The sequence below is a fragment of the Phycodurus eques genome, chromosome 18 (assembly GCF_024500275.1).
Source record: "Phycodurus eques isolate BA_2022a chromosome 18, UOR_Pequ_1.1, whole genome shotgun sequence".
NCBI classification, from domain to species: Eukaryota; Metazoa; Chordata; class Actinopteri; order Syngnathiformes; family Syngnathidae; genus Phycodurus; species Phycodurus eques.
The window spans coordinates 14,696,857-14,709,067 of record NC_084542.1 but is presented as its reverse complement, the minus strand read 5'-3'; the positions used below and the strand labels follow the sequence as shown (position 1 = coordinate 14,709,067).

General features: G+C 45.5%; 1 protein-coding gene across 2 annotated transcripts in view; it reads right to left on the bottom strand.

The window, feature by feature from the left end:
• plcb1l (phospholipase C beta 1-like) overlaps positions 1–12,211 on the bottom strand; it is a 78,369-nt gene that overhangs the window by 11,923 nt on the left and 54,235 nt on the right. For both annotated transcript variants that reach the window (XM_061704201.1, XM_061704202.1), the window contains 15 exons: positions 9,749–9,895; positions 8,449–8,606; positions 8,286–8,368; positions 7,845–7,929; positions 4,998–5,178; positions 4,359–4,445; positions 3,787–3,857; positions 3,589–3,685; positions 3,431–3,515; positions 2,704–2,828; positions 2,453–2,607; positions 1,866–2,130; positions 1,594–1,698; positions 1,357–1,472; positions 286–421 (listed from right to left, as the gene is read on the bottom strand). In XM_061704201.1, coding sequence (XP_061560185.1) covers positions 286–421; positions 1,357–1,472; positions 1,594–1,698; positions 1,866–2,130; positions 2,453–2,607; positions 2,704–2,828; positions 3,431–3,515; positions 3,589–3,685; positions 3,787–3,857; positions 4,359–4,445; positions 4,998–5,178; positions 7,845–7,929; positions 8,286–8,368; positions 8,449–8,606; positions 9,749–9,895 — 1,896 coding nt within the window. The remainder of the gene's footprint in view (positions 1–285; positions 422–1,356; positions 1,473–1,593; positions 1,699–1,865; positions 2,131–2,452; positions 2,608–2,703; positions 2,829–3,430; positions 3,516–3,588; positions 3,686–3,786; positions 3,858–4,358; positions 4,446–4,997; positions 5,179–7,844; positions 7,930–8,285; positions 8,369–8,448; positions 8,607–9,748; positions 9,896–12,211) is intronic.

The window sequence follows — 12,211 nt, the reverse complement described above, 5'->3', positions numbered from 1 at the left end:
CGTCTTCACCGTCGATTAATCTATCGATTATTTTTTTTTCAAATAACTGCTGAATCAGATAAAAAATAATCTTGGATTTCCATCCCTTACATTATTTCAAATTGACAGTGCAGAAAATGCCCCCAAAAAACTAACTGATTGTGATTACCAATTTGGTCCTCAATTTGTCTGAAAATTGGTAAAGTAAAATCAGTCTGCCTTCATGGAGGACTACAGAAATCTGACAATTGGACTGCATTAGGATGCGCAGGTGTACCTAATGAAGTGTCCAAGGGCATCACTGACCTGCAGATTGAGGCTGCTGTCCCACCAGCGACGGGGGCTTGGGCACAAAAGGGGCGTGGCTCAGTCCGTTCTCGGCCGGCACCGCGGCCCTGGGGTCCGCCTTGGACTCTGAGGGGGGGTCGCTACCCGCCTCCACCTGCGCGTGAAAAAAAGCTAGGAGCCCACCACCGCCTTTACACAACATTAGATTTCATTGTCCCTGTCCCCAGTACAACTTTCCCGTGCGTTCCGGAACACTCCGTCAACGTAACGCCTGTAAGCAACCGCCTGCACGTATTTATCCATCTCCACTACTATGTGCTCTTATCTGTTAACGTCCTTGTCCTCCTCTGGCCTGGCATTTGTCTCAGCTTGCTTGGATACTGTTGCCATGGGCACACGATAAGTCATATCAGCGCAAATGCAGCCCCCAGCGGAATAAACCTGTTTCCAGTGCAGAAAACCTGCTTTATTTATGAAAATGAGTGTTTCCATTGTCTAAAGGGGACCGATTTTAAACTAACATTTCACTACTTTAGTGCTGGATATTTGTGCTTTTATTTCGAAGTGGTATTGGCAATCTCGATGCAATCAATCCAGGGTAGTACAACATATGCATGCATACATCTTAATAAGTACTGCAGTGTCTACATAATGGCGATGCAACCAATTCTAGCCTCAGTATGATAGCGCTATTACTTTGAAAGGCAGTCTTTAATTATTGTTTTTAGTATTGGAGTCTATCTAATTGTGCTTTAATTTTGTGCCACACACTTTTTTATTAGGGCTTTTATTGTGAAAGGTTTGTTTGACAAATTTGAGTGTTTATTTTGAAAGGTCACGATTACATAGCCTAGCTCCAATCAATTAAGCACAGTAAGTGTTTTTGTTTTGAAAATTTGCAGCGACAGCCAGAACCGGCGATACGCTAACGGTCGTCATACTGTATACATATAAAGATGTGCTTTTATTTTGAAACGATGTGTACTAGATGCAACCAATCAACATCTAGTGCAAACTATGAGTGCTTTTACTTTGAAAAGTAGCGTGCGTGTAAAGGATATGCTTTAATTTTGAAAAATGCAGACTCGCCTCCTTGTCGGCCTCGTCGTCCCCGCCCTCCTCCAGGGTGAGAGCAGCCAGCTGATTGGCTCTCTGTTCCATCAGGTTGACGTAGCGGATCGGGTTGGACAGAGCCTCGATGACGTCTGAGGGTGGAGGACGGAGATGATGATGATGATGATGATGATGATGATGATGATGATGATGATGTTGATGTAGAGTCCGTTAGGGTGGGATTGACAAAAACGTGTCAGAGTGGGCGCTCACCTGCAAACGTGTCGGGAACATAATCTTTGACTTCCACGTAGACGAAGAGGGCAGGAAGAGTCAACGTTTGGTTCTTCTCGTTCCTCAGGTTGATGTAATGATAACCTGCGGCAAGAACATGAAGGCTTGAAACATTAACTTGAACCCTTTACCTGTTCTTGAAACCCTAACCATTGCTTGAAACCCTAATCCTGTCTTGAAACTTTACATTTGAAACTCAAACCTTGGTTTGTAACCCGAACTCGACACCCCGACCCCGCTTTTTTACCGACCTGGCCGTATGGCCGACACGGGTATGATGCGGTGCCCTATGAACTTCCCGCCCTCCTCGAAGACGGCGATCCTGAGCGAGGCCAGGGTGGGCAGGACCACCTTCTTGAAGACGATGGGCTCCTCGTCCCACACGGGGTTGACGGCGTTGCCCTGCGACGTTTTGGTCTTGAAGGCTTTGCGCTTGGTGTCCACCGGAAGGCCGAACATGTCCATCTCCACATAGGTGCCCACTTTCTTGTCTGACAGGAACTGGCCCGAGATGATCTGCAACGGGGAAGGCACGGAGGGGAGTTTGGAGCTGTCGTTTGGTACATTTGTTTTGCTTTGCGGATGGCTTTCACCTGGATTCTCAGCGCCTTGCCATGTCTCTACACTTTTAATCAATATGTGCTATGGGTGTGTTTATATGTGGGGGGTGAGTTCTTGTCTATTCCTTGCCATTTTAATTGTCTGTTGTCATCTCTGTCAGCACTTTGGGTTGCATTTTAATGTATGAAAAGTGCTATGTCAATCAATGTAATTTGATTTGAAGATACTGTCAACAGTACTAGACTGTATATATTTGCCAACTGTCGTATTTGTTCACCTTGACGGAGAGCGTGTTGGCGACTATTCCGTCCACCGTGCTCTCGGTAAAAGGATCGAAGTGCTTGTCGGGGCGCCTCATGAACTCCGGTTTGAGCCGGAAGCCCGACTTGCCGTTGTACTCGTACATGCCCAGGTTGAGCTGCATGGACAGATCTGCGCGCAGGAACGAGAGCAGGATCAAGAACGTCACGGCTTGTAAATTTGAAGAAAAACCAAGACGCCGAAAGGGAGCCCCTCGGGTTTCCTCACCGACGGTCTGGAAGTTGAGCGCCACCAGCTGGCAGCCGGCGTTCCAGAAGAGTTGCGGGTTGTAGTTGGACGAGTCCACTCGGGTGCCTTTAGGGTAAATCCTGCTCAGCTGCAGTTTGTTGTATCTGAACAAAGCAAGCAAGGCTAAGGACAACACGGCTAGCAATGCCAACGGACTTGAAACACTAAACCTGGCTTCAAACCCTCATTTTAAAGCCAAATGCTGTCTTGAAACCCTAACCCTGTCACGCAATCCTAATTTGAAACTTTAACCTTTGTTCTGGCATGAAACTTTGTCCTGAACACCTAACTTTGGCTTGAAACCCAAATTGTAAAGCCTAACGCGGTAGCGTATTGAAACCCTACTTTGGAAACCCAACCCTAGCATGAAACTGTGTCTTGAAACCCTAATTTGAATTTAAACCCCTAGATTTAAACCTAGTCTTAACTCTCTAGAAACCCTAATTTAAAACTTGAGCCTTTGCCTGTCTGTAAACCCTGACCTTTGCTTGAAACCCTAACCCTGTCCTGGAAATCCAATTTGAAACTCTAACCCAGGCTTGAAACGCCAATAGCGTCTTTAAACCATAGCCCAGGCTTGAAACATAAATCCTGCACTTAAGATCCTAATTTGAAACCCGAACCCAGGTTTAAAGCCCGAATATCTTGAAACCCTAAAAGCCGGGAGCTTTTGGCAACGCTGTGCATCCTTGTTTCTTCAGGATACTCCACAAACTCCACGGGAGACTTGGTGAGCTGCTCCAAAGCTTTGGTCTCCACAAAGGACGACATCTGGTAGCTGCGACTTGCCTCTGCAGGTACACAACAACAAGAACTGCACAAGATCCAGAAGAAAAACAACAACAACAACAATTATTAACGTACTTTTGGAAGCCTCAAAGCTGTTAAACTTGACAGGCTGGATGTAGATAACCAGGTTGGACATTTCCACAGTGGCGAACGCCTCGCTGCCCGCCGTGCCCTGACAAGAATCCACACCGTCGAAATGCTTACATGCTGCCAGTATTCGATGGGCGTTATCTGAAAATGAACACCAGAGGGCAGCATCGGCCCGTCACCCACCTCGTCCATGGATCCCTTTTTGCAGTCATCGTCGTCGTCGTCTTCGTCCTCGCTTTCAGCCTCCACCTCACCTTGGCGAGAGACAAGATCAAGAACATTTATACCAACTGGATTATTTCTTGCGTGGAGTTGACTAAATAAAATCGGTCTGCACACAGACATCGCAAAAATCACAACCAAAGTTACATGGGAGCCTCCACACAATTTGAGAGGATGTACTTGCACATTAGAAGTAAGTAATTAGTAGGACTAGAAATAATCAAGGTGGTAAAAAAAAGTCCACAATGTACAGTCAGTCACTCATACAATTACTTGAATGCAATGACTCTCCTTGGCAGTTATTAACAAAAACCGCCACGTTGTAAAATAAAAAATAACACGACGAGAAATAATCGACAATGTTAAAAAAAAAAAAAGAAAGAAAAAAAAAAAGCCCCTGGCAAGCACAGCCCCAGTTTCTGTATTAGTCATATAATGAAAGCAATTGCTCATTTTGCCAGTTATTCATGATAAGGGCCACCGAGAACGAAAGAAATAAACACAATGACTGGAAATAATCCCCTCGGACTCACCGATGGACTTCCTTCCCTGTGGCCTCAGGCTGAGCTCGGCGCCCTCTGCTGGCTGGGAGGACTCAGTCACATCCTCCTTTGTGGAACCTGTGCAGAGAAAACCGCTTTTAAGTTGCCCTAAAACGGAAAATTTTATGAAAGCTCGGCATGAGCTCATGCATATTATTTACCAATGAATAACATTTATTCCTGTAATAAAATGCTTTTTGTTCTAAAAAAAAAAAAAAAAAAAGAACAACCATTTTATTCATTTCAGATTTACGTGACGATACATTCATAAAATAGCCTTTGTCACAAATTTAAATTCTAGAAGACTAATTAGTTAATTATATTTGTTTAATAGGTGCACCGTCCCCATATGCATTAAAAAAAAATGATACGACAAAATTGATGGCTTCCAGGACGCCATTTAGAGAACCCTTGTGTAACGTGTGTGTGTGTGTGTGTGTGTGTGTGTGTGTGTGTGTGGCGTGTTTAAGCACCCGGGTGGGCAGGCGGCATCCGTGCCTGACAGGAAGTGTATGCAATCCACTCAGCTGATGGAGAGGGCCATGAAAGTGATGAATGCTAAACAACGAGAACTGTGTTGCACTACTGACCGCAACACATCATAACGGCCTCAGTGTGTGCGCGTGTTACCGGCTCCGGGCGAGGACGGCTCGCAAACGCTGGACGAGTCGCTGTAGGTGTTGGACACCTGCTCTGACAGCTTCTTCTTGGCGCTGCCGTCCGACGAGGCCTTGTGGTGCTTCTTTTTGTTCTTCACCAGGATCTTGCCCATCAGTTCCATCGGGCTTGGCAGAGGCGCACCGGACTCCAACTAGATTAGAGGGCGGGGCATCAAGATTTAAGATGAAAACGATACGTAGATGTCCTTCAGGAGGTTCTGTTTCACGAGAACAACGATTACAGGACTTTGCCAGAGACGATGTCATGGCATGACCGGGACGTCCAATCAGATCCCCTATACTGCGGGCGGCCACAAGGCACCATATTTTGACGCTCTTACGAAATAACGTTTTAGGCAAGAATCACAGACGAAATCAAGCGATGATGTCATTGCATTGCCAGAATTTTACTGATCATCCAATCAAATCATGTGCACTGCGAACAGCCATCAGGGGGTGGAACCTGTTTTCATATGCCCCAGCTTTTGAAAGATGTGTTTGTTTTTTGTTGAATTTTGTCCCAGTTTTGTACATCCGCTCGGTTCAAAAATGGTCCGTACCAAACGCATCCATTTTTTTCCCTTTAACCAACACGACTATAAATCCTTCTTGCTTTGGAAGTGATTTAAAAACAACAAGAAACCAGCAAGGAGGTGTTCATTTCGCCAGCCTTCACTCCACGCCAGCAATCGCATATGAGATTTGACGCCTTTCCCAATTGGCATTCACGGCACCGAGCGCAATGATTTAGACCCCAAATTTCTTGGGTGAGCTCAATTTAATTCAGCCGCCCCACAAGCCTCAAGCGCTTTTTCTCTCGCAATGAAAGTGGGAGGCATTGAGAGAGATGCCCGATGCTCACCCCCGCCCCCTAAAAAAAACACACAAAAAAACAACCAAATGAGGTACAAATCTGTTGACGTCTCAACGGACAAATTCCCGCGTGTCCTTGTGAGATTTGTTTTAGGGCGAAACAGGTGGCTGACTTCTGCTGTCACTTTTTCTATTTATGCGTTTGTGTCGCACGCGGTGATAAAATCAAGTGGCGGATCGGCCCGGGAATGGAAGGAATGACGTCAGAGGACGCCATTAACGACAGAGAGCTGATCAACTGCTTGATATTAGCGCAAATGTTTGGGCGGGGTTCAACTAGCAACAAACAAAGGAAACGTGTGGAAAAGCAGCAGAGACTGAAGATCGGAGCTAAACATCTTGACGTTGAAATACCACACTTGCCATTCCTAACAAAATAAAATACTAAGGAACCAGGGTGTCCAGGCCAGATATCCCATTGGCTAAGCTATGGGAAGTGATCGTCATCGCCTTCACCTTCTCGCCGTGATTACACGCCCACTGGTGGCAATTGGACATTTCCCCCGCTTCATCCCCAGTCGCTGGGCTGACTGAGCCTCTGCTGAGAGGAGATAACGCTTTGCGACTCTGCTCGCTTCTGACAAGACGTCCCTGCTGGATCACGCGCAAGCAGGGAGCGTCGTATACGTGTGAGACTAAAGTCCTCACGCAACCACCCGGTGTCAATCCACACAATGACGCCTTCGGAGAAAGAAGGGGAGAGGGGTGACAAAGGGACAAAGCAAGGTTTGGACTGGTAGCCATGGCAACAGAGGAGAGCCCGATAAAGGGCCGTCAAGAAAAAGCACGTTAACATTATACCTAATAATGCGCTTTAACGATGGTGCTAACTTTGCCGGTCTGGGGAACCACTGCGTGTTGTACGATCGCGCTTTATGGTTAGGTAACTTTTGCAATGCGTTGCGGGAATGCAGACTATTGACAATTTGACATGCTAACTTTTCCAACCTGGGGAATCAAACTCCATTGACTTTCCACCCATATGTGTGCAAGGCATCTTTTAAAAGGAGTCTGGAACATCACTCCATCCACATAACACCAACATGCACCATATAAACCATATCAAATGGAATACAGTATTTATAATGACTTGACAGGATGCAGACGGATTGAGGCGCTAACTTTGCCCATCTTGGGAACCCGACTCCATTGTTTTGGGGTATTTACACAATCTAAATTATCGTGTAAAGTCCACAAATTGACCTGCGTCAATCCACACAATGCCACATTTTGATTAAAGTAGTGGGACGTGTTATGCGAGAGTTTGGCTACAAAGGGACAAAGCAAACTTGGAGCCCGGTAGCCATGGCAACAGAAGCGAGACTGATAAAGGGCCGCCAAGAAAAAGCGGCGCCGAGATTATGCCGCACTTTGTCATGTGACCATTTAATCAGTTACGGGCAAGATTCCGAGGCATGTAAACAGCAAGACGCGCATAAATGAATCACATCTGCGGGAGGCCATTTTGAAGTGTGTGACAGACGGGCGGGGGGGGGGGGGGGGGGGGGGGTGAGTGGGGGGCGGACGAGCGCCAGCACGCCTTGCCAAATGTGACACAAACTGTCGATACCAGGCGTGTTATGTGAGACCGCAAATTGACTGGCATGTGCCCCAGGAAGTTTGTGTGTGAGTGTGTGTGCGCGCGCGCTCGAGTGTCAAATGAAAATATGAGGTCGTGTGTGCCAATAATTTTGTACATTACTGTTTTCTAATGTACGATTGATTGGCAACGCAGAACGCAGGTGTACCTAATAAAATGTCCTTTGTGTTTGCATGTGTAAGTGTGTGTGTGAGCGAGTGTGTTCAATAAAAGTATGGAGCCATTTGTCCGAACGATTTTGTACGAAAGTGACTATTTTCTAATGTACAATTTATTGTAATTGCAGTGCGCAGGCGTACATAATCAGGTGTCCTTTGTGTGCGTGCGTGCGTGTGTCACACTCACGGGATATTTCTCTAGAGGTTCCGTCAGCAAAGCGTCACCAAATATCGAGCGGCAGTACTCGGCCATCTTGGCCTGCTGCTTGGGTCTGAAAGACAAAAAAAACGAGGGATTCCGTTACTGACAGTTAAGGGAGACGTTAAAGCAACACAGTCGGGGGGAAGCAACAATTGAATCCAACACAAGTTGATGATTTTAGAGTGCCTTAAGGTTCCTAAGCAGGCCTACACATAATTTCGAAGAGTAAACACAGTGCTAATGCTAACATTAAAAGCTGTGTCCTGGTTGGTCCACCCACATCATAGACCATTCTAAAAAGCGTAGCTAATAACTGCCATCTATGGGATCAGTTTATGACTTACTTCATTAACATATAGCTGTGTGCAGTTTGATCCCGAAACAGTTTCCCGATGTTAAGATGTGAGCTGTCCTAGCCAGACTTACGAGTCCACGTGGTTCTCGAAAGACAAGATGACGGGAAAGGGCGAGGTCTTAAAGGCACACTCTGCGATGGCCTCGATCACCTCCTAAACACACCAACACAAACATGTATTAGTTTAAGCGGCGTCTTGCTATCAACTATCAACTTTGTTGTCCCGGCCGGTACCTTAAAGGAGACCTCGGTAGTCATGGTGAAGCCGTGAGTGATGACGGGCTCTTCTTCTGCGGTGCGTCCCTTCCAGCAGTCCAGCTCGATGCAGCGGCAGCCGGACAGAAGCACCTGCTTGTACATCTCCACAGACGAGTTGCCCGCAAGCTGCCCCGCTACACGAGCAAAACCACAAACACTTTAGACCTGTTAGCATATTAGGATGTAAGCAACTCTCCTTTGAAATTGTACTTTCGCACAGGACGAGAGGTAAAACCCATATAAAGCTGCTTTAGCACTTTTGTATTCAGGTTGTTGTCATATGCTAGCGTGTTAGTATTTGAGCAATTCTCCTTACAAACCAAAAAAATAAATCTATCAGCCTTAGATGCTTTTTGTACTCAGGTTGCTATCGTGCTATCGTTTTGCATATTTTTAGCACACTAAACGTTAGCATTTTATCCGTTGTCGCTCAGTTTGCCATCAAGCTAGATGCTACCATGCTAGCATTTGATCAACTCACATTTGAAAACCGACCACACCCTGCGATGTAAAATCTTTTTAGACCTGTCTTAGCCCTTTCTCAACTTGTGTTGAAATTACACAATAAGTTAGCATATCAACCGTTAGCATGTTAGCGTTTTATCAACTCTCATTTGAAATAATACCTAAAAGGCAAAATATAACTGTTGGTGAATTCAAGTTCATGATTGTAATATTTCTACGTGTGTTATATGAAATGGCGTCCTTCAGACGCAATGACTTATTGTACAATGTGTCATTGTATATTTCTGTTATGGTTTTTCCCCACAAATTGGTGTTCACCAACGATGGATGTGAAGAACAAAAATTGCAGAACATTGGTTGACTCGCCATGTCTCTCTGAACTGGAAGAAAACGTTTGTGAAATAAAATCCTGTGATCTCTGGACTCAAATTGTTGTTAGCATTCTATCAAATATCGAGAAGTTCCACTTTATTGACATCCTGCGATGGAAACACGGAACTAAATCCTGATTCAGTAGCATTCCAAACGTAACATCACAGTCATACAGTAAGAGATTCAACAGTTTTCTCATTTCCACATTTTTCCGGCCATTAAGGAAATTCAATGAATTCCCATCAGAGGAGCACTCGAGCTCTGATGCACTTCAAAAGAGTCTGGCCGACAATGAAATTCAATCACTAGAAGACGACGACTTAACATCCATTGAAGGGAGGAGAACAAAATGGTCTGAGCATCTTGTTCTTGCAGTTACAAGACACAGCAGAAAAGCTCACGAATAACAATGAGTGTGTGTGTGTGTGTGTGTTTGTACCTGTGAGGTAAGTGTTGTGCGAGGAGTTGATGAAATAGTGTGAGAGGGGAAAGGTCATGTCTTCGCTCTGGTCCAGCTTCTCCGGGGGGATGATGCTGTTTTCCTCGCCGTTCAGGTACCTCGCGAAGCCCTCCACCGAGATCTGACCTGTCCAAATACACAAACAACAACACGATCAACTGGAGATGAAGAAGGCTCTGACGCTGACCAGATGACAATCTTCGGGATTTTCTCATGCGTTTCAAGACACAAATAGACGACGTTGGTTTCCGCTTCGATGTAGTACCACGGGAAGCTGCGAAAAATACGCCGCGTCCGCAATAAGAGAACTGGGTGCGTATCCTAGTAAATGTGTTCCGATTTTACGGGCAACGCACGCCAAAACCAGCACAGTAGCGTCCCCTGGAAAAAAACGCGCGACGTGAAATTGGGTGGATATGTCTATCATATCAGGACCCACAAAAAGGTCTCAAAGGCCAATGTTCGAAATTGAACAGCATTTCGGTTTGAAGCAGACGTTTTGTGGCAAATTCTGGTTCTCGTACTAGAATGTTAGGAGGGGAAAAAATAAAAAATAAAATAAAATAAATCAGCCCCTGACACTGGTTTTACCTGTTGACATGAACCATTCTCAAGGAACCATGCCTATGATTGAACAGGAAGTCAGCCATTTTGGTTTGAAGCAGACATTTTCGTACTTTCATAGAATGTTGGTGGGGGCACAACCGGTTTTAAAAGTCTTAAGGACCCAACCCCGGAATTGACAAGAAAGTTGGCCAATTTTGTTTGGGACAAGAAAAGAAAAAGAAATCAGCCCCCGACACCTGTTTCGCCTATTGACACGAAATTTGCTGGACGTGTCAATCATAACAGCCCCATGCCCGAAATAGAAGAGGAGGTCGTTCCTTTTGGGTTTGACGCAGACATTTTGGGGCAATTTCAAGGGCTTTGACTAACTCCGACGATGGAATTTGCCCAAATGAGCACCAACTGGACTCAAATGTTTTCGAAAGATGGGCAATGCTAAATTGCCAAGCATTTTCGCCTTGAGTTTAATGCGGGCGAAGCACGGCGGGAAACCACGATGAGCGCATTGCGCAACTCCTGCTTAGGCTTTCATGTTGTGGCTGGTGAGCATAGAGTATGAGGTTTTGTCAATGACCTTTAACGTTCTTCTCTTTGTCAAGGTCGTCTTTTTTTTTATTTTTATTGTGTCTCCCCTGTTCGATAAAAAAACAAATAAGCTTCAACAAATTAGCATACAACCCACATACAGTACTACCTTGTCTAGTTTTAGCATATTGCACAAGTGCTCAGAGCAACAACAACAACAACAAATAAAAATAAAAAATAAAAAAGGAAAACCTAATAACGGTCTGCTGGGCACGCACACTTATTCTGATGTTATGCAAAGCGATGCGTGTGCTCGGCAGGCGCGGCAAGTCCCCTCGGCCACTTTATGCTAATTAATGCGGCGCCGCCCTCTGCAGAGTCACTTCTCTAATTAACGCCGGGCTGCCGTCTGTGAAATCGCTGCTCTCGGCGTCCCGGCTCTCCCCGAAGACCAGCGGGGAGCTCCCCTTGCCACCGGGAGGTCTAACATCTCTAGCCTTCTAACCCCTACCACCGTGCTCCAAAAAGACCAAACAAGGAGAAAAGGTGTTAACACAGTCGACATCTGGAGGTGCTTACTCCCAAGAGCTCACTTTTACCAGTTAAAAAGAATAATAAGGAAAGCTGCTGCACTGATAAATGGGACATTCCCCCAAATGTTTGCGATTGGATTGAACAAAAGTTCACCTTTGAAGGATCCCAGGAAATGACCGAAATGGGAGCTTCGGACCAAATTTGGGAGACTTCCTGTTTGTTTTAGGGCATGGGTCCTTGAAACCTTTTTGTGGGTCTACTCGTGATAAACATGTTGACCAAATTTCATGTTGCTCGGAAAAATTGGCTTTTGAGTACTGAGATTTCAAACTCAACACAATCTCTCGTAGGACCCCTACAAATGACCACCAAATTTCTGTAAAATTGCCTCTTCAAAACCGAAATGGAAGACTTGCTGTTTGCTTTACAGCCTGGCTTCTTGAGACTATTTTGTGGGTCAACTCACGGTAGAAAACACCAGCCAAATGTCATGTTCCTAAGGGAAATTGGCTTCGGGGGCAGAATTTTCCAAAAACGTTCAAGTCACACCTCGTGCTCAGTCCCGAATAAGGATGCTCTTCAGAACAAGTCTGGCATGGCCGTTTATTAGGATTTTAACGATCCCCTATTACGTGCCATTTGAATAAAGGCTTCCTCTCAGTGACGATAAAGACGAGACTCTCGTGGTGTCTTGTGTTCCCCGCTGAACAACCTCAGCCACACCATTTCAAAGGCTGCTAAGAGATGATTATTACAATATATGATATGGAGATATGGAATAAGCAGACATCTGATCCTCTTTGAGGAAAGCGATGC